The sequence below is a fragment of the Bufo gargarizans genome, chromosome 1 (assembly GCF_014858855.1).
Source record: "Bufo gargarizans isolate SCDJY-AF-19 chromosome 1, ASM1485885v1, whole genome shotgun sequence".
Lineage (NCBI taxonomy): Eukaryota > Metazoa > Chordata > Amphibia > Anura > Bufonidae > Bufo > Bufo gargarizans.
In genome coordinates this window covers 322,184,360-322,211,074 of record NC_058080.1, presented here as the reverse complement: position 1 = coordinate 322,211,074, position 26,715 = coordinate 322,184,360, and the positions used below count along the sequence as shown (strand labels likewise).

At 42.5% G+C, this 26,715-nt stretch overlaps 1 protein-coding gene across 1 annotated transcript in view; it reads left to right on the top strand.

Annotated features, from left to right (window-relative positions):
- LOC122946289 (MOB kinase activator 3A) overlaps window positions 1–26,715 on the top strand; it is an 83,987-nt gene that overhangs the window by 12,968 nt on the left and 44,304 nt on the right. The window contains exon 2 of the mRNA XM_044305804.1: window positions 19,415–19,897. Coding sequence (XP_044161739.1) covers window positions 19,480–19,897 — 418 coding nt within the window. The 5' untranslated portion in view covers window positions 19,415–19,479. The remainder of the gene's footprint in view (window positions 1–19,414; window positions 19,898–26,715) is intronic.

Genomic DNA, 26,715 nt, shown 5'->3' with positions numbered 1-26,715 from the left:
TACTAATATGATCTGCTATGTGGCTTCTGATTGGATTTTTAAAAAATCAGCAACCTGCCAGCCGCGATCATTGGCTGGCAGGTTGCTGATGAAATACTCCTTTAACTTTTGCCGGCATGCGCGGGCCGGCTGTGACCGAAATCTCGCGTCTCGCGAGATGACGCACGGATGCGTCCAGGAGGAATGAATCAACCACCTTCCGGACGCATCCGTGCGTTAGGCGGTCCGGAGGTGGTTAAAGTGCCCAATGAATGTTCGAATGACTGTCTAAACGAAAGTCACATTTAGTAGTCTCTGTTCGATGTTATAGAAAATTCGACATATATTCGCTGACTGAAATGCTGTGATTACACCTCCTAATATGGTATAGTTCAATTGCCGTACAACTTGCGCACACAGTGGCGTCCCACGTGTCTAGCAATGTCGGGTATGGCGGTACTTGATTACAGATTGTCAGCTGGAACGGCTTGAATGATTCTGCGGTCACTTATGTTCACGATCTCTACAGCCTTCTACTGGCCCTAACACGCCCGGAAAAACTTTCCTTCATCTCTAAATGGGAAAAGGACCTAAGGATCCAGTTCTCAGCAAAAGATGTACATAGTGTGCTAAAGGCACCCCATAAGGTGTCCAGGTGTGTCAAACTACAAGAAAATAGCTATAAAGTACTTGCTCAATGGTACTAGACCCCACAAAGAATCAACCGTATGTTTCCTGAAAGCAGCCCGTTCTGCTGGAGATGTAAATCGGAATTAGGCACTCACAGCCATATATGGTGGAGCTGCTCTAAAATTGCTTCCTACTGGCGAGGGATATGTAGGGTCATTTCTGATGTGAGTAAAGTTTGTTTTCCGGTCTCCCCAAAACTGTGCCTCTTTGGGGTGTTCGGGGATCTCAGATGTCCTAACGACTCACAAAAGCTAGGTCAGATTTTATTGGCAGCAGCCAGAATACTCATCGCAGTATACTGGAAAAAGGCTGATACTCCTCCTCTAAAACAATGGATTCTAAGATGCGATCAATTGTACCGCCTTGAACAGATAGCTCATTGGGAAGCCCGAACACCACACAGATTTGAGGCGATTTGGAAACCCTGGAAAGATTTTAGGGGTTTTCGAACTGACAAACCATAGATACTTCGTGAACATGTACGAGAATGTTCAATTAGAAATTCGTATCCAAGTACTATCAGTCCGCATAAAAAAAAAATGGTATCCTCACCCCTCCCTTTCTCTCCCTCCGACCTACCTCCCCCCCCCCTTCCTCCTATTCTTTGTTCCTTTTGATTCTATGTTTATCTAATACTTTGGTTGTAACCAATCTGATTGTACTGTCTCAACTGTATTCCTATATTTGAGCCCTGGTAGGGCAATTTCAACGAATGTATGATCCTTTTGTTGTAAAAACAATAAAAACAATTTTAAAACACTTGTGTTCATGATCTCCAGTTGTCTCCCGAACTGTCTCCAAATGTGGAGGGTATTCAGGTGCGATCTCACAATTATCAGGGCCGAATATTTGAATCGAGACGTTCAGTCTATGCTAAAAAAAAAAAAAAAAAAAAAAATCGAACTATTATAGTCAAGGGCTCCACAAAGATAAGGATCCAATTCCAAGATGTATGGATAGATGTTTGTCCATCAGCTGATGTGCGGGTCTTAGAACAACCAGATGCGTTTCGGGGTCTTTTCCTACCCTTCCTCAGTGGTGACCCGCAAAAGAAATCTATCCCTTTTTATACCCAGCATTCTTTGAAATCCAATGAGACATAAGTTGCGGAGTGGATTCAAGTAAGATGTAAAATCGGGCATGGAATATTCGGAATATAGGGCATGTGAAAGAAAAACATTCAAAATCTATAATTATATAGTAATCTGCAGCAATATTCTTATGATTATTATTTCGACATTTGCCGTTAAATGATATCATTATGATGTGATTTGTCTACCATAGGTGCAGTGTTTTTCTAAAAATGCGTTTTATTTTTCCCCACTGCCATAGATAGAAAATATATGGATTACATATTGTAGATATCAAAATGCTGTACTGCATCTTATTTCAGTGGGTATACTTCGTATTTCAAAACCTCTAAAGCCCTGCATACCTTCTATATTCACCTTATATATTTGTGTGGTCTAGTCATAAATAATATAAAATTAACTTATAAACAACTATTAGGATTAATTAAAAACGTATATATTAAAACATATATAAAAATTCTGTATTAAAATATAGTGTAGAGCGAGTATTAAAAATTAATGTCCAATTCTGACTTCATTGGTGAGGAGGAAAATGAGTGGGGGCCCTCCACCCAAGGGGACCAGAGTGGGTAAAACCAACCACCTCTGGGCCATCGTCGGGTGGAGAGCTCCCACCCCAACATCCAACTCAAAGAAAGCAGAAAAGCTTGAATTCGGCATTCAAGCCCATAGGTATTATTGAATTAAAATCAAAAATAAATCTTGATTCCACTCGGACATTTGTTTAATAAAATCGCCGCCTCTCCAATGAGATTTCACCCTTTCAATGGCAGCAAAGGAAAGACAATTTGGATCCTGATTGTGGTGCAATTTAAAATGTCTCGAAACCGTATGTTTGTCTGATCCACTTCTAATCTTGGTAAAATGCTCAGATTCTTTCTTTTAAAGTTCTTTTAGTGCGTCCTATATATTGCTTGTCGCACGGACATTGAATGATATAAATAACATTTTTACTATTACATGTTAAAAAATCATTTATCTCATGTGTAAAGCCATTAGAAGTGGATGAGACTTTCATTGTTTTCTTTTTTTAGGAAAATGTGTCTTTTTACAATTGGAGCAAGTGTTGCACCTAAAAAACACCTGTGTTGCGCCTCAGATGGAGCCATTTATGTATAGAGGGATCTGAAAAAGATTTTTCGGACTTAACGGTGGGAGCAATTTTAAGGCCTAAATTAGAAGCTCTAGTGTAAACTATAGTTGGCTTGCTTGGCAATAATGGTCCTATTATTTTATCTTTTTGGATAAAATGCCAGTATTTGTTAATGATTCTCGCAATATTTTTATGGTGTGTATTGAAAGGGAGAATAATATTTGTCTGTTCCAATTGTGACGTGTTTTTGCATTTTATGGAATTTTCTGTATTTTGGGGGATTTTATTGAAGAAAGTCTGTCTATCCAACTGTTTTATCCTATTTGGGGAATCTTCAACACATTTTATAGGATATTTTTTTCTCCTTGAACTGTGACTTTAATGCCTCTGCTTCTTGTTCAAAGGTGTCATTGTCAGTGCAATTCCTCTTTGACAATTGTCAGTGCAATTCCTCTTTGACAATAACACCTTTGAACAAGAAGCAGAGGCATTAAAATCACAGTTCAAGGAGAAAAAATATCCTATAAAATCCGTTGAAGATTCCCTAAATAGGATAAAACAGTTGGATAGACAGACTTTCTTCAATAAAATCCCCCAAAATACAGAAAATTCCATAAAATGCAAAAACACGTCACAATTGGAACAGACAAATATTATTCTCCCTTTTTTTTACATGTAATAGTAAAAATGTTATTTATATCCTTCAATGTCTGTGCGACAAGCAATATATAGGACGCACTAAAAGAACTTTAAAAGAGAGAATCTGAGCATTTTACCAAGATTAGAAGTGGATCAGACAAATTGTCTTTCCTTTGCTGCCATTGAAAGGGTGAAATCTCATTGGAGAGGCGGCGATTTTATTAAACAAATGTCCCGAGTTGAATCAAGATTTATTTTTTATTTTAATTCAATAATACCTATGGGCTTGAATGCCGAATTCAAGCTTTTCGGCTTCCTTTGAGTTGGATGTTGGGGTGGGAGCTCTCCACCCGACGATGGCCCAGAGGTGGTTGGTTTTACCCACTCTGGTCCCCTTGGGTGGAGGACCCCCACTCATTTTCCTCGTCGTCAATGAAGTCAGAATTGGACATTAATTTTTATTACTCGCTCTACACTATATTTTAAAACTGAATTTTTATATATGTTTTATCATATACGTTTTTTTTAATGCTTCATAACAAATATTAATCCTAATAGTTGCTTATAAGTTACATTTTATATTTATATTATTTATGACTAGACCACACAAATATATAAGGTGACTATAGAAGGTATGCAGGGCTTTAGAGGTTTTGAAATACGAAGTATACCCACTGAAATAAGATGCAGTACAGCATTTTGATATCTACAATATGTAATCCATATATTTTCTATCTATGGCAGTGGGGAAAAATAAAACGCATTTTTAGAAAAAACTGCACCTATGGTAGACAAATCGCATCAATATTGCATACGACAATTCGTGCAGATTAATGATATCATTTAACGGCAAATGTCGAAATAATAATCATAAGAATATTGCTGCAGATTACTATATAATTATAGATTTTAATTTTTTTTCTTTCACATGCCCTGTCCTGTTCTCACAACATGTACCCCCGGGGTCTGTATGCAGTTCAACAGGCAGATATCACCATTCTACTAGTTAATAATATGAGACTTGTTTCTGTAGTCTGTGGTTTTTATTAACCGGCAGTAGATAAGGTAAACTATAGGAAAATGAACATACAATAACTGAGTATACAGCACAATGTACACAGAACCTATACAAAAACATAAATAAATCCCTTACCGACGATGCTTTAGTAAGAGAGACACAATGTGCAGCTGCTCCTTCTATGAGGTGAGGAGAAAAGGAAGCAGGAGCCTGTCTCTTTCCCAGAAAGCACTGTGAGCAAGAAGTCAGGTGACCTAATGAATATGCATAACTTAAAAAGGCAGAAGATGCACTTACAGCTTAAGGTCACTAGATGGTGCTGAAGGCACACACATGAGCACTCAAATTAACAACTATGCAGAGAAGACAGTACATGCCCTATATTCCGAATATTCCATGCCCGATTTTTACATCTTACTTGAATCCACTCCGCAAACTATGTCTCATTGGATTTTAAAGAATGCTGGGTATAAAAAGGGATAGATTACTTTTGCAGGTCACCGCTGAGGAAGGGGCTAGGAAAAGACCCCTAAACGCGTCTGGTTGTTCTAAGACCCGCACATCAGCTGATGGACAAACATCTATCCATACATCTTGGAATTGGATCCTTCTCTTTGTGGAGCCCTTGACTATAATATATATATAATTTATTTATTTTTTTCCTGGCATAGACTGAACGTCTCGATTCAAATATTCGGCCCTGATAATTGTGAGATCGCACCTGAATACCCTCCACATTTGGAGACGGTTCAGAAGACAACTGGAGATCGTGAACATAAGTGACCGCAGAATCATTCAAGCCGTTCCAGCTGACAATCTGTAATCTGGTACCGCCATACCCGACATTGCTAGCCACGTGGGACGCCACTGTGTGCGCAAGTTGTACGGCAATTGAACTATACCATATTAGGAGGTGTAATCACAGCATTTCAGTCAGCGAATATATGCCGAATTTTCTATAACATCGAACAGAGACTACTAAATGTGACTTTCGTTTAGACAGTCATTCGAACATTCACTGGGCACTTTAAATCGGCAAAAGTTTATCGAATTTTTCAATACTAAATTATCGATATAACTTAATCGAAAGGGTAATATATTATATGCCATAGAAGATAATTACACCATTCTTATGCAATATTTTTTACACTATGATATATATTTGAATGATGTTTTTATCACCTCATCAACTATTTTAGATATATTGGAGTGTATTATATATATGTTAGATTTTATTATTATAGTGTTTTTTTTATGATTGTATATTTTAAAGGGCTTCTGTCACCCCACTAAACTATATATTATTTTTTTTTGGGTACTTATAATCCCTATCCTGTGATATATCTATACATTTTGTTATTAATAATTTTCGTTCTGTAGATGAGGCAAAAAACGTACTTTTATAATATGCTAATTACCGGTCTACAGGCAAGTAGGGCGTCTACTTGCTGGTAGCAGCTGGAAAAAAAGCCCCCTCCTCTTGTTGATTGACAGGGCCAGCAGCGATCTCCTCCCGGTTGGCCCTGTCTGCATTTAAAAAATCGCGCGCCTGTCTTGATTCGGCGCATGCGCTCTGAGAGAAGGAGGCTCGCCTCCTCTGCACTTCCTCAGAGCGCGTGCGCCTGCGCCGATGACGTCTTCTCTTTCGGTGACATCATTGGCGCAGGCGCACTGAGGGAGTGCTGAGGAGGCGAGCCTCCTTCTCTCAGAGCGCAAGCGCTGAATCAAGACAGGCGCGCGATTTTTTAAATACAGACAGGGCCAACCGGGAGGAGATCGCTGCTGGCCCTGTCAATCAACAAGAGGAGGGGGCTTTTTTTCCAGCTGCTACCAGCAAGTAGACGCCCTACTTGCTGGTAGACCGGTAATTATAAATCACAGAAAAAATGCACCACACGGATATGCCACTGACTATACTGGCTAGTCATAAATGCAGATATTAAAAGCTGAGACTTTTGCCAATATATTCCTGTCAGGAAGATATCGGAGCCCCAAGCACCACGTCACGGTTCTCAGCATGGCAAGGGGTCCTACCACTACGCTACCTATGGTGTGAACAAGGTCTGAGGGTGATGTAATCCAGCTCACAGCCAGGCTTCCACACAACCGCCTAGCAGGACAACTAGTGCAATGTGAACAAAGCCAGACTGTAAGCCACACCCATATCAGACTATGTAATGGAGGCTACCAGGTGCAAAGAGTGTTTGAATGCCAGGTGAAGGCACATACACTACATATAAAACAAGACAAAAACACAGAAATATAGTGGCAAATCTGGGGGAGCTGCTCAACCCCTAACACTGTAGCGTGTTTTTCATTGGGGGAGCAGCCAGTATAGTCAGTGGCATATCCGTGTGGTGCATTTTTTCTGTGATTTATGATTGTATTTTCATCCGCACAATGCTCCGTTTTGTGTAGGATGCCTTTGTGGTGCATGTGGACCGCGCCGACATCCTCCACCGTATGCAAAATATTTTTTGCTGGGGATAGTCGTTTGCTGCGGTCCACATGCGGTGGGGCTGCTCCCCCAATGAAAAACACGCTACAGTGTTAGGGGTTGAGCAGCTCCCCCAGATTTGCCACTATATTTCTGTGTTTTTGTCTTGTTTTATATGTAGTGTATGTGCCTTCACCTGGCATTCAAACACTATCCTCTGCACCTGGTAGCCTCCATTACATAGTCTGATATGGGTGTGGCTTACAGTCTGGCTTTGTTCACATTGCACTAGTTGTCCTGCTAGGCGGTTGTGTGGAAGCCTGGCTGTGAGCTGGATTACATCACCCTCAGACCTTGTTCACACCATAGGTAGCGTAGTGGTAGGACCCCTTGCCATGCTGAGAACCGTGACGTGGTGCTTGGGGCTCCGATATCTTCCTGACAGGAATATATTGGCAAAAGTCTCAGCTTTTAATATCTGCATTTATGACTAGCCAGTATAGTCAGTGGCATATCCGTGTGGTGCATTTTTTCTGTGATTTATGATTATATTTTCATCCGCACAATGCTCCGTTTTGTGTAGGATGCCTTTGTGGTGCATGTGGACCGCGCCGACATCCTCCACCGTATGCAAAATATTTTTTGCTGGGGATAGTCGTTTGCTGCGGTCCACATGCGGTGGGGCTGCTCCCCCAATGAAAAACACGCTACAGTGTTAGGGGTTGAGCAGCTCCCCCAGATTTGCCACTATATTTCTGTGTTTTTGTCTTGTTTTATATGTAGTGTATGTGCCTTCACCTGGCATTCAAACACTCTTTGCACCTGGTAGCCTCCATTACATAGTCTGATATGGGTGTGGCTTACAGTCTGGCTTTGTTCACATTGCACTAGTTGTCCTGCTAGGCGGTTGTGTGGAAGCCTGGCTGTGAGCTGGATTACATCACCCTCAGACCTTGTTCACACCATAGGTAGCGTAGTGGTAGGACCCCTTGCCATGCTGAGAACCGTGACGTGGTGCTTGGGGCTCCGATATCTTCCTGACAGGAATATATTGGCAAAAGTCTCAGCTTTTAATATCTGCATTTATGACTAGCCAGTATAGTCAGTGGCATATCCGTGTGGTGCATTTTTTCTGTGATTTATGATTGTATTTTCATCCGCACAATGCTCCGTTTTGTGTAGGATGCCTTTGTGGTGCATGTGGACCGCGCCGACATCCTCCACCGTATGCAAAATATTTTTTGCTGGGGATAGTCGTTTGCTGCGGTCCACATGCGGTGGGGCTGCTCCCCCAATGAAAAACACGCTACAGTGTTAGGGGTTGAGCAGCTCCCCCAGATTTGCCACTATATTTCTGTGTTTTTGTCTTGTTTTATATGTAGTGTATGTGCCTTCACCTGGCATTCAAACACTATCCTCTGCACCTGGTAGCCTCCATTACATAGTCTGATATGGGTGTGGCTTACAGTCTGGCTTTGTTCACATTGCACTAGTTGTCCTGCTAGGCGGTTGTGTGGAAGCCTGGCTGTGAGCTGGATTACATCACCCTCAGACCTTGTTCACACCATAGGTAGCGTAGTGGTAGGACCCCTTGCCATGCTGAGAACCGTGACGTGGTGCTTGGGGCTCCGATATCTTCCTGACAGGAATATATTGGCAAAAGTCTCAGCTTTTAATATCTGCATTTATGACTAGCCAGTATAGTCAGTGGCATATCCGTGTGGTGCATTTTTTCTGTGATTTATGATTATATTTTCATCCGCACAATGCTCCGTTTTGTGTAGGATGCCTTTGTGGTGCATGTGGACCGCGCCGACATCCTCCACCGTATGCAAAATATTTTTTGCTGGGGATAGTCGTTTGCTGCGGTCCACATGCGGTGGGGCTGCTCCCCCAATGAAAAACACGCTACAGTGTTAGGGGTTGAGCAGCTCCCCCAGATTTGCCACTATATTTCTGTGTTTTTGTCTTGTTTTATATGTAGTGTATGTGCCTTCACCTGGCATTCAAACACTCTTTGCACCTGGTAGCCTCCATTACATAGTCTGATATGGGTGTGGCTTACAGTCTGGCTTTGTTCACATTGCACTAGTTGTCCTGCTAGGCGGTTGTGTGGAAGCCTGGCTGTGAGCTGGATTACATCACCCTCAGACCTTGTTCACACCATAGGTAGCGTAGTGGTAGGACCCCTTGCCATGCTGAGAACCGTGACGTGGTGCTTGGGGCTCCGATATCTTCCTGACAGGAATATATTGGCAAAAGTCTCAGCTTTTAATATCTGCATTTATGACTAGCCAGTATAGTCAGTGGCATATCCGTGTGGTGCATTTTTTCTGTGATTTATGATTGTATTTTCATCCGTACAATGCTCCGTTTTGTGTAGGATGCCTTTGTGGTGCATGTGGACCGCGCCGACATCCTCCACCGTATGCAAAATATTTTTTGCTGGGGATAGTCGTTTGCTGCGGTCCACATGCGGTGGGGCTGCTCCCCCAATGAAAAACACGCTACAGTGTTAGGGGTTGAGCAGCTCCCCCAGATTTGCCACTATATTTCTGTGTTTTTGTCTTGTTTTATATGTAGTGTATGTGCCTTCACCTGGCATTCAAACACTCTTTGCACCTGGTAGCCTCCATTACATAGTCTGATATGGGTGTGGCTTACAGTCTGGCTTTGTTCACATTGCACTAGTTGTCCTGCTAGGCGGTTGTGTGGAAGCCTGGCTGTGAGCTGGATTACATCACCCTCAGACCTTGTTCACACCATAGGTAGCGTAGTGGTAGGACCCCTTGCCATGCTGAGAACCGTGACGTGGTGCTTGGGGCTCCGATATCTTCCTGACAGGAATATATTGGCAAAAGTCTCAGCTTTTAATATCTGCATTTATGACTAGCCAGTATAGTCAGTGGCATATCCGTGTGGTGCATTTTTTCTGTGATTTATGATTGTATTTTCATCCGCACAATGCTCCGTTTTGTGTAGGATGCCTTTGTGGTGCATGTGGACCGCGCCGACATCCTCCACCGTATGCAAAATATTTTTTGCTGGGGATAGTCGTTTGCTGCGGTCCACATGCGGTGGGGCTGCTCCCCCAATGAAAAACACGCTACAGTGTTAGGGGTTGAGCAGCTCCCCCAGATTTGCCACTATATTTCTGTGTTTTTGTCTTGTTTTATATGTAGTGTATGTGCCTTCACCTGGCATTCAAACACTCTTTGCACCTGGTAGCCTCCATCACATGGTCTGATATGGGTGTGGCTTACAGTCTGGCTTTGTTCACATTGCACTAGTTGTCCTGCTAGGCGGTTGTGTGGAAGCCTGGCTGTGAGCTGGATTACATCACCCTCAGACCTTGTTCACACCATAGGTAGCGTAGTGGTAGGACCCCTTGCCATGCTGAGAACCGTGACGTGGTGCTTGGGGCTCCGATATCTTCCTGACAGGAATATATTGGCAAAAGTCTCAGCTTTTAATATCTGCATTTATGACTAGCCAGTATAGTCAGTGGCATATCCGTGTGGTGCATTTTTTCTGTGATTTATGATTGTATTTTCATCCGCACAATGCTCCGTTTTGTGTAGGATGCCTTTGTGGTGCATGTGGACCGCGCCGACATCCTCCACCGTATGCAAAATATTTTTTGCTGGGGATAGTCGTTTGCTGCGGTCCACATGCGGTGGGGCTGCTCCCCCAATGAAAAACACGCTACAGTGTTAGGGGTTGAGCAGCTCCCCCAGATTTGCCACTATATTTCTGTGTTTTAGACCGGTAATTAGCATATTATAAAAGTATGTTTTTTGCCTTATCTACAGAACGAAAATGATAACATAATGTATAGATATATCGCAGGATAGGGATTATAAGTACCCCCCCCCCCCAAAAAAAAAGAGTTTAGTAGGGTGACAGAAGCCCTTTAAGTTGTCATATCTGCATTTGGTGTAATAATAAATATTTAATTGTTACCACTACCCATATTTGTACGTATCTCTGTGTGGTCCAGGTGGTGAGTGCTCAGCCTTTCTAACTATTTGTATTCAATTCTGTTCATGACTGGGTGAGTCATTAGGCTTAGCAGCACCCAACCCACAGCTATAGACAGAGTGAGCCACCATACTTCCGTATTTATTTTCTTAAATTTGTCGGTTAGATTGTTGGGTAACATTTCCACGGTTATCAGAATTTTTTTTATAAATCGTAACAAAAACCATACAAGGAACATTTCCACAAGAGATAATTAACCTGACCAGCCTCCCCCCCTTCACTCAAACCACTCATTCATGTACATTCATACGCTATTTACAAATTTACTTATAAACATATTTACATAACTAATAAGGCAGATAAACTTAATAAACAAACAAAACTATATACATGACTTTCCCTTAACTTCTAAGGCCAGTCATATATAAGTGGCTCGGAGGGTGGGTTTCTGCACCAACATAGGCCAGGTACACAATTGTCCAGCCAAGGCACAGTTCTGGAGAATGAGGAGGTGAAGGAACAGTGTTCACAGCAGGATGGCACCCAAGCAGCTCATGGGCATCACTGGAGCGTGGCTGGGGGGATACAGAGGACACAGACGATACACCTCCCACAGAGTTGCCTCTGGGCAGCCTGGCACACATGAGTGACTACATGCTGCAGTGCTTGCGCAACGACTGATGAGTGCTGATTAGTGGGTGGCCACCTTGCTGGATCCCAGTTAGAAGTAGAACGTGCCGTCCTCAATTCCGTCACTGGAGCGTGATCGGAAGAAGCGAACACTGGTAGACGCGCTGCTGATGGCATTCACACCTGACACCGGGGGCTCAGTGGAAGCACAAAGCGAAGGCAGAGGAGGAGGAAGAAGTTGCCAACGCGCAGCTGGGTTACAGCCGGCACCTCAGAAGGCAGGGTTAGCATGGCCGAAACATGGAAAAGCTTTGTTAGCACGCCACAACAACCAGCATCGGCAGCTGATATGGAACGTCTTAGCAGGAGGCAGCATTTCAGCAACATGGTGGAGCAGTATGTGTGCGCACGCCTACACGTAGTGACTGATGGGTCTGCCCAGGGGTGTATCTACCCAGAAGGGGCCCATCCAGGAGGAGGACTAAAAGACTTTTGTCCGGGCCCCCTCAACAGTATTACACAATTAAATTTTATACAGTGGCAGTATAGACAGTGTAGAAAACATATGGAAAAGCTGCCGGGCCTGATCTGAGAGAGCGATCTTTATTAGCCACAGGAATGGGGGCGGCATGAAAGGAAGGGGTTTCAAAAAAATTACCGGGGGAGGGGGGCCCCATTCAAAAATTTTCTGTGGGGCCCAGTCATTTCTAGCTACGCCACTGGGTTTGCCCCATTCAACTTCTGGGTCTCCAAATTTGGCACATGGCCTGAGCTTGCCCTTTACGCCTTGGAGGTGCCGGCCTGCCCTGCAGCCGGTGTATTATCTGAACGTGTGTAGCACGGCAGGGGGCGTTATCACAGACAAGCACAGTCGCCTGTCCACAGCCAATGTGGACAAGCTCACGTTTATTAAAGGGAGTCTGTCACCACATTTGACCATATTAGACAGATCCTATAGCGTTATATGTGCCACCCAGCAGTTAAAAACGGTACCTTTGTTGCATATAACCGAGTCTTCTTTCTGCCAAAAATGAACTTTGAAGATTGTGTAAACGAGCCCTCTCAAGTGCCCAGGGCGGTGTCTCAATCTTTCGAGCCCAAGACCGGACCTCCCTAACGGCTCATAACCCTGCCCTCCTTGTGCCTGTGCCCGCCCGTTTACTCCCCTCCCCTCGCCTTTTCCATTGCGGCTGCGCGGACAAATTCGTAGCCGGCGCATGCGCAGTAGGTATTGCGGTGCCCTGCCAGGACCGGGCATCGCATTGCGCATGCGCCAGCTAAGAGACTCGTAGCTGGCGCATGCGCAATGCGATGGGAATTTGTCAACCAACATAATAACAGCAGTATTTACTGGTTTTAGTGGACTATAAGAAATGCAGCGCAGGCTGCAAATGTACTATCGCGTATACAATTAGATATAGAGATCAGATTGAATGTTTAAGGCCCCTTTCACACGGGCGAGTTTTCCGTGCGGGTGCGATGCGTGCGGTGAACGCATTGCACCCGCACTGAATCCTGACCCATTCATTTCTATGGGGCTGTGCACACGAGCTGTGATTTTCACGCATCACTTATGCGTTGCGTGAAAATCGCAGCATGCTCCTCTTTGTGCGTTTTTCACGTAACGCAGGCCCTATAGAAATGAATGGGGTTGCGTGAAAATCGCATGCATCCGCAAGCAAGTGCGGATGCGGTGCGATTTTCACGCATGGGTTCTAGGTGACAGTCTATTCACTGTATTATTTTCCCTTATAACATGGTTATAAGGGAAAATAATAGCATTCTGAATACAGAATGCTTAGTATAATAGTGCTGGAAGGGTTAAAAATAATAAAAAAGTTAACTCACCTTCTCCTCTTGTTCGCGTAGAGGCCGGTCTGTTCTTTAGCTGTGGCTGAAGGACCTTTGATGACGTCAGATCACATGCTCCATCACCATGGTGATGGACCATGTGATTGGAGCATGTGATCTGACGTCACCTCAGGTCATTCAGTCCACAGCTAAAGAACAGTCCGGGATCTACGCTAACAAGAGGAGAAGGTGAGTTAACTTTTTTTATTATTTTTAACCCTTCCAGCACTATTATACTAAGCATTCTGTATTCAGAATGCTATTATTTTCCCTTATAACCATGTTATAAGGGAAAATAATACAATCTTCAGAACATCAATCCCAGACCCGAACTTCTGTGAAGAAGTTCGGGTCTGGGTACCAAACATGCGTGATTTTTCTCACGCGAGTGCAAAACGCATGACAATGTTTTGCACTCGCGCGGAAAAATCTCGCATTTTCCCGCAACGCACCCGCCGCTTATCCGGGCAAAAAACATGACGCCCGTGTGAAAGAGGCCTAACAGTTGCGGGGCCCGGTGTATTAGCGTAGAGTCACTGCACCGGGCCCCGCCATGAGTGTCCCCGCCTCCTCCCTCCACACTGATCCATCTGATGGGGGATCTGTAGATGACATCAGTGTCATGCACAGATCCCCCATCAGTGTCATGCACAGATCCCCCATCAGTGTCATGCACAGATCCCTCATCAGTGTCATGCACAGATCCCCCATCAGTGTCATGCACAGATCCCCCATCAGTGTCATGCACAGATCCCCCATCAGTGTCATGCACAGATTCCCCCCCCCCCCCCCATCAGTTTCATCCTGTCACGGCGGACGTACACTTTGTACCAAAGATAACACACCAACCAGGCTCTGGACTAGAGACAGGGGAAGGGTCACCTCCTAGCTTATCCCTGACCTCTTTCCCTGCACTCAGCCCACAGCAGACCTTGAAGGTAGGTGTGCTAGTGTCCTCCAGCCTGGGCTATCAAAAACCTTGAACTCCCTAAGATGGTGAAGTGGGGAGATAGGAGCAGTCTGCTCGCACAGAACCTGGATGGACAAGAAGACACAAACAACCGAACTAGCAATGACCCTTATCTCTGAGAGCAGGAACTGACAGCCAACCTTCTCTCCAAGCTTCCCAGACCAGAATGAACAGTATAATCCGCTCAGGACACTGGGAAGTGTGCTATTTAAACTAAAGACCCCACCCAGTGCACCTGAGAGAGGCGGATCCAGCACGGCTCCAAAGCAATTACTAAACTCGTGCTGCTATCCTGGCTGACCTCCGCACATCGTCAGAGTGGGGCATGACAGTACTTCCCCTTCTACGGGTGACCTCCGGACACCCCGGACCAACCTTATCTGGATGGGACCTATGAAAGGCCCTCACCAGTCGGCTGGTGTTGACAACAGACGCCGGAACCCACATCCTCTCTTCAGGACCGTATCCCCTCCAGTGCACCAGGTACTGGAGGGAGCCCCGAAGAACTCTCAAGTCGAGAATCCTGGAGATCTCGAACTCCAAGTTTCCCTCGACTAGAACAGGAGGAGGAGGCAATGGCGATGGTACCACCGGTTTAACGTATTTTTTTTTAGCAAAGACCTGTGGAAGACATCATGGATCCTCAAAGTCTGCCAGAAGTTCCAGCCGAAACGCCACCGGATTGATCACCGCAGAAATCTTATACGGACCAACAAATCTTGGACCCAGTTTCCAAGATGGCACTCTCAACTTGATATTCTTAGTGTTAATTCATAGTTTTGATGCCTTCAGTGTGAATCTACGATTTTCATAGTCATACAAATAAAGAAAACTCTTTGAATGAGAAGGTGTGTCCAAACTTTTGGTCTGTACTGTATGGGGAATGTAAAGTAATAACTATTTTAGCCACACCCACCTGTGAAGAAGCCCAGCACCGCCTATGTCCTCCGAATCTCCTCCTTTCGTTAATGATAGATTGCCGTAATCTTGCGATGCGCGACCTCACGCATGCGCAGTGCCGGTACAGTGTTCCTTCCCTGTGCTGGCATCAGCCTCAGGGAAGGAACTGCACATGCACAAGCTCGCGCATCGCGAGATTACGGCAATCTATCGGTGACGAAAGGAGGAGATTCAGAGGACATAGGCGATGCTGGGCTCCTTCACAGGCGGGCGTGGCTGGGCACCAGAAAGGTTCGTACAGACCCTTGGGCACCTTACAAGACTAATTTACATATCTCTAAAATCCTTTTTTAAAGAAAATAAAAGCACACAGCCCTATAGGACAGGTTTATTGCGGACATGCTAGCGGCGATCTAGCCGTGCATGTGCGCAGTTCTATAGCCTAAAACTTGGTGACAGAATCCCTTTAAGCATGCATGGGATAGGCATAAGGCCATCCTTCATATAAGATAGGGCCAGGGGCTATTCATAGTATTCAGTATATTGGGCAGACTAGATGGGTCAAATGGTTCTTACCTGCCAATACATTCTTTGTTTCTATATGTGTAATTTTTTGGGTAAATAAATTCCATTAATCCATTCACAATGTCATGCTCTTCCATAGGTTTTTGTAAGATTATTGGGCAGTTTCTCTGCCTACAAGATATTATCACAGATGCTTGGTTTACTTTCAGTTCTCAAAACTGAATTTGACTCGGCAGAGATCACATGCCTCTTATTCACAGCAAAAATATTATTACATGAACAGAGTTGAGAAAAATACCTTAATCCTAACTTCTACAAACCTATGTATGCAGAATCAACCTAATCAAACTAATATGAAAAGTTGTTATTCTAAAAATCTTCATCTACTTGCATATTATAAGTTACACCAGCAAGAATTAGTCTTTTATGTAAAAAACTATGATTTAAATCAAGCCCTACTGACTAGTGATTTAAATCACAATTTAAATCACTAATTTACATCAAATCCACCCTGTAAGGGTGTTTGTCCGTTTCGTGTCGTCTGCAAAATTATAGTCCTATTCTTGTAGTAATAGAGTAATGAGCGAGCACTCATACACTTGGCAACCAGATTGACATGTGCAGAAAATATTTATTAAATCCCCATAAAATATAAGTAATAAAATTTATAAGAACAATGTAGCAATAATATACAACATTACAGTCACATATACAGGGAGTGCAGAATTATTAGGCAAATGAGTATTTTGACCACATCATCCTCTTTATGCATGTTGTCTTACTCCAAGCTGTATAGGCTCGAAATCCTACTACCAATTAAGCATATTAGGTGATGTGCATCTCTGTAATGAGAAGGGGTGTGGTCTAATGACATCAACACCCTATATCAGGTGTGCATAATTATTAGGCAACTTCCTTTCCTTTGGCAAAATGGGTCAAAAGAAGGACTTGACAGGCTCAGAAAAGTCAAAAATAGTGAGATATCTTGCAGAGGGATGCAGCACTCTTAAAATTGCAAAGCTTCTGAAGCGTGATCATCGAACAATCAAGCGTTTCATTCAAAATAGTCAACAGGGTCGCAAGAAGCGTGTGGAAAAACCAAGGCGCAAAATAACTGCCCATGAACTGAGAAAAGTCAAGCGTGCAGCTGCCAAGATGCCACTTGCCACCAGTTTGGCCATATTTCAGAGCTGCAACATCACTGGAGTGCCCAAAAGCACAAGGTGTGCAATACTCAGAGACATGGCCAAGGTAAGAAAGGCTGAAAGACGACCACCACTGAACAAGACACACAAGCTGAAACATCAAGACTGGGCCAAGAAATATCTCAAGACTGATTTTTCTAAGGTTTTATGGACTGATGAAATGAGAGTGAGTCTTGATGGGCCAGGTGGATGGGCCCGTGGCTGGATTGGTAAAGGGCAGAGCGCTCCAGTCCGACTCAGACGCCAGCAAGGTGGAGGTGGAGTACTGGTTTGGGCTGGTATCATCAAAGATGAGCTTGTGGGGCCTTTTCGGGTTGAGGATGGAGTCAAGCTCAACTCCCAGTCCTACTGCCAGTTTCTGGAAGACACCTTCTTCAAGCAGTGGTACAGGAAGAAGTCTGCATCCTTCAAGAAAAACATGATTTTCATGCAGGACAATGCTCCATCACACGCGTCCAAGTACTCCACAACGTGGCTGGCAAGAAAGGGTATAAAGGAAGAAAATCTAATGACATGGCCTCCTTGTTCACCTGATCTGAACCCCATTGAGAACCTGTGGTCCATCATCAAATGTGAGATTTACAAGGAGGGAAAACAGTACACCTCTCTGAACAGTGTCTGGGAGGCTGTGGTTGCTGCTGCACGCAATGTTGATGGTGAACAGATCAAAACACTGACAGAATCCATGGATGGCAGGCTTTTGAGTGTCCTTGCAAAGAAAGGTGGCTATATTGGTCGCTGATTTTGTTTTTGAATGTCAGAAATGTATATTTGTGAATGTTGAGATGTTATATTGGTTTCACTGGTAAAAATAAATAATTGAAATGGGTATATATTAGTTTTTTGTTAAGTTGCCTAATAATTATGCACAGTAATAGTCACCTGCACACACAGATATCCCCCTAAAATAGCTAAAACTGAAAACAAACTAAAAACTACTTCCAAAAAATATTCAGCTTTGATATTAATAAGTTTTTTTTGGCTCATTGAGAACATGGTGGTTGTTCAATAATAAAATTAATCCTCAAAAATACAACTTGCCTAATAATTCTGCACTCCCTGTATTATGGTAGATATGATCGACACTATATTCATATGACTCAATAGTGTCGATAAATTCAATAATATATATCACACCAAAAAACTTCAAGTATATGGTGTTATTTGACCACTGAGGAAGGGAGAGTGAATCTACCCGTAACGCGTATGGTGAAACAAGTGATGTACCTGCACTGAAAAGCCTCCGATAATACTGTATGGCCATACAGAAGAAAATGTCTACAGTAAAGGATTAACTATTCTTATCGTCGAAAGCTGCACCAAAGGAAATTGCGGAACAGAGTGGCAACTCCTGCGATCTTTGGAACTCCCGCGAAATTTAAACCAGCTTGCTGTATGGAGCGACTGAATAAGCTGGCAAATATTTAAAGCTCCATTGAAGTAATAGGGAGACAGCAGACGCTAGACGGTAAGCCAAATATCGATTTAAAGTTTTCTTCAATTCAAAGCTCATATCGACTTTAAAAGGATATGCTATAAGAGACTTTTCACATTATCAGGATTCCTGTGGACACTTTATGAACATGTTGCGCTCTCAGTGAATACACCTACAACATTTTCAGTTGAAGATAATACCCCCTCTTCCCAAATAACAGCATATACTTGAAGTTTTTTGGTTTGATATATATTATTGAATTTATCGACACTATTGAGTCATATGAATATAGTGTCGATCATATCTACCATAATATATGTGACTGTAATGTTTTATATTATTGCTACATTGTTCTTTATACATTTTCTTACTTGTATTTTATGGGGATTTAATAAATATTTTCTGCACATGTCAATCTGGTTGCCAAGTGTATGAGTGCTCGCTCATTACTCTCTTACTACATTTGCCTTTTAAGAGCGGGTGGGGTGATTCCCTCTATATGAGCTTGCAGCACCATACCTTAACTCAGTGTTTCCCAACCAGTGTGCCTCCAGCTGTTGCAAAACTACAACTCCCAGCATGCCCGGACAGCCTTTGGCTGTGCGGGCATGCTGGGAGTTGTAGTTTTGCAACAGCTGGAGGCACACTGGTTGGGAAACACTGCCTTAACTACTTGCTAGTGAGCCACCACAACCTACCACTATTTTTTATAGTCCTATTCTTGTTCGCATTACGGGCATGGATAGGAATGTTCTATTATGGGCCGGACGCTCCGTTCTGCAAAATGTGGAATGCACACAACCGTTATCCGTGTTTTACGGATCCGTGATTTGCAGTATTAAAACACAAGAAAATCTATATATTTGTGGTGTTATTGTAATCGTACTGACCCAGAGAATGAAGGGCACAGGTCAGTTTTACTGAAATCTTATATAGCGTTAACATTCCTCTGTTTTGTTTTTCCCCACAGATTTTCAAGAATATATTTTTCCTGAACTTCATCGCTAATAAGACTTAAGTTGTACAGATTTTACTATGTCAAATCCCCTCAAGCAAGTTTTTAATAAGGACAGAACATTTCGTCCCAAAAGAAAATTTGAGCCAGGCACTCAGAGATTTGAATTGCATAAGAAAGCTCAAGCATCCCTCAATGCAGGGCTAGACTTAAAATTGGCTGTGCAACTGCCACATGAGGAGGACCAGAACGATTGGGTGGCAGTTCATGTTGTGGATTTTTTCAATCGCATCAATCTAATCTATGGTACTATCAGCGACAGCTGCACAGAGCAGTCATGTCCAAATATGTCTGGAGGACCAAAGTATGAATACCGGTGGCAGGATGATAGTAGATACAGAAAACCCACAGCACTGTCTGCTCCAAAATATATGAATTTATTAATGGATTGGATCGAAGTTCAGATAAATAACGAAGACATTTTCCCTACGAATGTTGGTGAGTCTCATAAACTGTTTCAATATTGCTATGTTTTATTGATAACTAGTCTCTTCACTTAAAGGGAACCTGTCACCTCCAAAAACCATCCCACGCTGCCAGCAGTACCTGAGAGTAGCCAGCAGCATTTACCTTGACTTGAAGCGAGGAGGCCACTGCCCCTTGACTTCAAGCATGACTAGAAAATCACGTGGGCAGGGGATAAAAGAAAGCTTTCTGAGCTTTTGCTTTATCTGCCTTCGGGAAGAAAACGATCGTAGGAAACACGCTGCTGGCTACTCAGTTACTTCTGGTGGCTTGGGATGGTTTTTGGAGGTGACAGGTTCCCTTTAAAGGAGTTTACATCCCCTAACCGTAGGGTTACGTATCTGGTCAGTGAGGTCAGACTGGTGGGACCCCCTCTGATCACAAATACAGGTGTCCCAGTAAGAATGAAGCGGTAGGTAAGGCTTATTTTTTTCTCTCCGTTGGAATATGTTACCCCTATGGGATTCACCCTTAAGAGATCTTCTCATTGGTCACTTTATGTGGTAATAACTTTGCTTTTACTTATTATTATTATTATTATTATTATTATTATTAAAGCGCCATTCATTTCACAGCACTGTACATATGAAATGGGCTATGCATAGATAATACAGACAATTGCCCTAAGCATAAACAAGACGAGTTACAGACTGGTACAGAAGGAGAGAGGACCCTTCCCGTGAGGGCTTACAATCTACATGGTATGGGAGAAGATAAAAGGGAGATAGGAGGCAGCGCCTCATGTGTGGTATTGTTTAATAATAAGTGCAAGAGATAGATAAAAACTCTTACCAGAAGATGTTGTGAAAAGTCACAACACCTATATGAAGCTTGTGCTGATTTTCCCGATCAGCGTGCGGGGTGCCTGCGCTGCTGCCTAGGTTCCAGCCCCGTGCCTTGAAAGCATTCGTCGGGGAGAAGTAAGTTGCAGAAGAAGAAAGAAGATGAACCTTTGGATGGCGCTACCAGCAGGAGTCAGAAGCGGGTAGGTATTGATAACAATACTTTTTTATTTTCAGTCAACGCGTTTCAGGGGCGGAGAGCCCCCTTCATCAGGACAATATACAATATAAAACAGCATTCACATGTAGCGGTTATTTAAACTAAAAAAAGGCGCGTGGGGCCAAACAAAGGTGGAGCAAGGGGAGGGGGAGGGGGCGGGGAGTAGGTGTGTATCTAAAACTAAAACTATAGAGAGTTGTCGCCGGGCACTCAGCTGTTTGCTGATCCTTTAGATATATACAGGTCCTTCTAAAAAAATTAGCATATTGTGATAAAGTTCATTATTTTCTGTAATGTACTGATAAACATTAGACTTTCATATATTTTAGATTCATTACACACCAACTGAAGTAGTTCAAGCCTTTTATTGTTTTAATATTGATGATTTTGGCATACAGCTCATGAAAACCCAAATTTCCTATCTAAAAAAAAATTAGCATATTTCATCCGACCAATAAAAGAAAAGTGTTTTTAATACAAAAAAAGTCAACCTTCAAATAATTATGTTCAGTTATGCACTCAATACTTGGTCGGGAATCCTTTTGCAGAAATGACTGCTTCAATGCGGCGTGGCATGGAGGCAATCAGCCTGTGGCACTGCTGAGGTGTTATGGAGGCCCAGGATGCTTCGATAGCGGCCTTAAGCTCATCCAGAGTGTTGGGTCTTGCGTCTCTCAACTTTCTCTTCCCAAGATCCCACATATTCTCTATGGAGTTCAGGTCAGGAGAGTTGGCAGGCCAATTGAGCACAGTAATACCATGGTCAGTAAACCATTTACCAGTGGTTTTGGCACTGTGAGCAGGTGCCAGTTCATGCTGAAAAATGAAATCTTCATCTCCATAAAGCTTTTCAGCAGATGGAAGCATGAAGTGCTCCAAAATCTCCTGATAGCTAGCTGCATCGACCCTGCCCTTGATAAAACACAGTGGACCAACACCAGCAGCTGACATGGCACCCCAGACCATCACTGACTGTGGGTACTTGACACTGGACTTCAGGCATTTTGGCATTTCCCTCTCCCCAGTTTTCCTCCAGACTCTGGCACCTTGATTTCCGAATGACATGCAACAGTCCAGTGCTGCTTCTCTGTAGCCCAGGTCAGGTGTTTCTGCCGCTGTTTCTGGTTCAAAAGTGGCTTGACCTGGGGAATGCGGCACCTGTAGCCCATTTCCTGCACACGCCTGTACACGGTGGCTCTGGATGTTTCTACTCCAGACTCGGTCCACTGCTACCGCAAGTCCCCCAAGGTCTGGAATCGGTCCTTCTCCACAATCTTCCTCAGGGTCCGGTCACCTCTTCTCGTTGTCCAGCGTTTTCTGCCACACTTTTTCCTTCCCACAGACTTCCCACTGAGGTGCCTTGATACAGCACTCTGGGAACAGCCTATTCGTTCAGAAATTTCTTTCTGTGTCTTACCCTCCTGCTTGAGGGTGTCAATGATGGCCTTCTGGACAGCAGTCAGGTCGGCAGTCTTACCCATGATTGCGGTTTTGAGTAATGAACCAGGCTGGGAGTTTTTAAAAGCCTCAGGAATCTTTTGCAGGTGTTTAGAGTTAATTAGTTGATTCAGATGATTAGGTTAATAGCTCGTTTAGAGAACCTTTTTATGATATGTGTTTTATCAAGGGCAGGGTCAATGCAGCTAGCTATCAGGAGATTTTGGAGCACTTCATGCTTCCATCTGCTGAAAAGCTTTATGGAGATGAAGATTTAATTTTTCAGCACGACCTGGCACCTGCTCACAGTGCCAAAACCACTGGTAAATGGTTTACTGACCATGGTATTACTGTGCTCAATTGGCCTGCCAACTCTCCTGACCTGAACCCCATAGAGAATCTGTGGGATATTGGGAAGAGAAAGTTGAGAGACGCAAGACCCAACACTCTGGATGAGCTTAAGGCCGCTATCGAAGCATCCTGGGCCTCCATAACACCTCAGCAGTGCCACAGGCTGATTGCCTCCATGCCACGCCGCATTGAAGCAGTCATTTCTGCAAAAGGATTCCCGACCAAGTATTGAGTGCATAACTGAACATAATTATTTGAAGGTTGACTTTTTTTGTATTAAAAACACTTTTCTTTTATTGGTCGGATGAAATATGCTAATTTTTTTTTAGATAGGAAATTTGGGTTTTCATGAGCTGTATGCCAAAATCATCAATATTAAAACAATAAAAGGCTTGAACTACTTCAGTTGGTGTGTAATGAATCTAAAATATAAAAGTCTAATATTTATCAGTACATTACAGAAAATAATGAACTTTATCACAATATGCTAATTTTTTTAGAAGGACCTGTATATAGAATGGACCCGATTTTGTTTTGAAACAAGAAAAAAAGAGTATTTATATATTAAGTTGCTCTGGGATATAGCAATGCTGTAATGGTTACAAATTATTTAAATTGCTTGTGGATGGATCAGTCTAGTAATAAAGGTTTTTTTGGGGAAAAAAGGGCTAGGCATGAAATGGTATAAAGCATGGTGGTTATATAGACAGTAAAAAATATATATCTATATATGATAGTACACCTATAACCAAATATATATAAATATATATATATATATATATATATATATATATAAAATATAACAACATATATATGCAAATAAAAAGGAAATAAAATTATATATATGATAATATACATCTCATGTCGAAATGAATGGATAAAATGCTATGGTACAGGGGGTGGTATAAAGCATGGTGGTTATATTGTATATCTTGATAAATGAATAAATTGTATTATATATTATTGTGTATATATATGTATGTGTACACGCATATACACAAAATTTTTACATATACAGACGTGGACAAAATTGTTGGTACCCTTTGGTCAATGAAAGAAAAAGTCACAATGGTCACAGAAATAACTTTAATCTGACAAAAGTAATAATAAATTAAAATTCTATAAATGTTAACCAATGAAAGTCAGACATTGTTTTTCAACCATGCTTCAACAGAATTATGTAAAAAAATAAACTCATGAAACAGGCATGGACAAAAATGATGGTACCCCTAGAAAACACAGAACATAATGTGACCAAAGGGACATGTTAATTCAAGGTGTGTCCACTAATTAGCATCACAGGTGTCTACAACCTTGTAATCAGCCATTGGGCCTATATATATGGCTCCAGGTAATCACTGTGTTGTTTGGTGATATGGTGTGTACCACACTCGACATGGACCAGAGGAAGCAAAGGAAAGAGCTGTCTCAAGAGATCAGAAAGAAAATTATAGACAAGCATGTTAAAGGTAAAGGCTATAAGACCATCTCCAAGCAACTAGATGTTCCTGTGAGTACAGTTGCACATATTATTCATAAGTTTAAGATCCATGGGACTGTAGCCAACCTCCCTGGACGTGGCCGCAGGAGGAAAATTGATGACAAATCTAAGAGACGGATAATCCGAATGGTAACAAAAGAGCCTAGAAAGACTTCTAAAGAGATTCAAGGTGAACTTCATGCTCAAGGAACATCAGTGTCAGATCGCACCATCCGTCGTTGTTTGAGCCAAAGTGGACTACATGGGAGACGACCAAGGAGGACACCATTGTTGAAAACGAATCATAAAAAAGCAAGACTGGAATATGCCAAACTACATGTTGACAAGCCACAAAGCTTCTGGGAGAATGTCCTGTGGACAGATGAGACAAAAATCGAAGTTTTTGCCAAGGCACATCAGCTGTATGTTCACAGACGAAAAAATGAAGCATATCAAGAAAAGAACACTGTCCCTACTGTGAAACATGGAGGAGGCTCTGTTATGTTCTGGGGCTGCTTTGCTGCGTCTGGCACAGGGTGTCTTGAATCTGTGCAGGGTACAATGAAATCTCAAGACTATCAAGGAATTCTAGAGAGAAATGTACTAGCCAGTGTCAGAAAGCTTGGTCTCAGTCGCAGGTCATGGGTCTTGCAACAGGACAATGACCCAAAACACACCGCTAAAAACACCCAAGAATGGCTAAGAGGAAAAAATTGGACTATTCTAAAGTGGCCTTCTATGAGCCCTGACCTCAATCCTATTGAGCATCTTTGGAAGGAGCTGAAACATGCAGTCTGGAAAAGGCACCCTTCAAACCGGACACAACTGGAGCAGTTTGCTCATGAGGAGTGGGCCAAAATACCTGCTGAGAGGTGCAGATGTCTCATTGACAGTTACAGGAAGCGTTTGATTGCAGTGATTGCCTCAAAAGGTTGCGCAACAAAATATTAAGTTAGGGGTACCATCATTTTTGTCCATGCCTGTTTCATGAGTTTATTTTTTTACATAATTCTGTTGAAGCATGGTTGAAAAACAATGTCTGACTTTCATTGGTTAACATTTATAGAATTTTAATTTATTATTACTTTTGTCAGATTAAAGTTATTTCTGTGACCATTGTGACTTTTTCTTTCATTGACCAAAGGGTACCAACAATTTTGTCCACGTCTGTATACACATCAGCACACACACAAAATTGTACCATGATCTATATGAATATATATATATATATATATATATATATATATATATATATATATATATAAAAATCCCACTGTACATAAAAATACATATATTGGTGGATAAAATGGGGGGAGGAAGGGGGGTTGTTAGCTGATTTATTTAAAAGAAAGGAAAAAAAGAATAAATAAATATTTTTTGTGGTTGTATGGGGGAGAGCAATACCAGGAGATTAACCTGATTAGAATCCAAGGGAGAAAGTACATTACAGCGCTACTGATACAATGTTGTAGTTATTTCATAGGGCTGTATCGATTGTCCATCATAGACACAGTTTCACAAATGTAACTAGCAGGGATTTTTTAGGCAGTGATGTGGGACTGCAGATGTTTGTTACATAAAGATAGAAATAGGGATGTAAACTTGAGGCCACCCTTAACCCTGGTCGAATCCAACATTCAGAAAGAAGTATAAATATAGTAGCCTAGAATATTATAGAGTGTTCTGTTATATGGGCCCCTCACGTGGGAGGATCTTTTAATATTCAAGGTAGACTACCAGGCGACGAGAGGATGTCCTTTGAAAAAGTTTATACTACAGGATGGTCTAGTTTATTTCAATTAGCCCTTGGGGCGCAAGGGTATCTAATTGGTACATCCAATAGACTTCTCGTCGCTGTAATGTACTGAACCGATTGTATGGGTTTTGTGGTATGTAATCAATTGGTGTGATCTTGATAGGATGTTTTTCTTTCTCTGATGTGGAGGCACAATGTCTGGAGAGGCTATGTTTTTGATAATGTTTTTGGATGTTGTGCCTATGTTGGTTTAACCTGCAATGTAACTCCTGGGTGGTGCGGCCTATATATTGAAGCCCGCAGCTGCACTCAATTAAATAGATTACATAGCTGGACTGGCATGTCAGGTGATGCTTTATCATGAAGGTGGTCCCATTCTTATTGGACGAAAAATGTGTACATTTATTGGTTATGGTTTTACAGCATAGGCACCGACTCTTTCCACATTTGTAGCTGACTAGTTTTTTGGGTGGTAACTGTGGTACAGCCGAACTGGCTTTTTTATGTTTCGGCTTGCTGGGGTCAAGTAGGTTCTTAACCGTCGGGGCTCTCCTGTAGATCATTCTGGGCTTAGGGGGCAGGTGTTTTGCAAGGTATGTATCCTGTAGTAGGATATGCCAGTATTTCGCAAAAATTGTGCATATATTATTGTTTGATGTGTGAAAGTTTATATTCATTTCTGTATGTGTCCCTTTTCTGTTTGTGGGCTGTAGACAGGTTTCTTGTGTGTCAGTGATGGTTCTCTTGTAGGCGTTTTTTTATAAG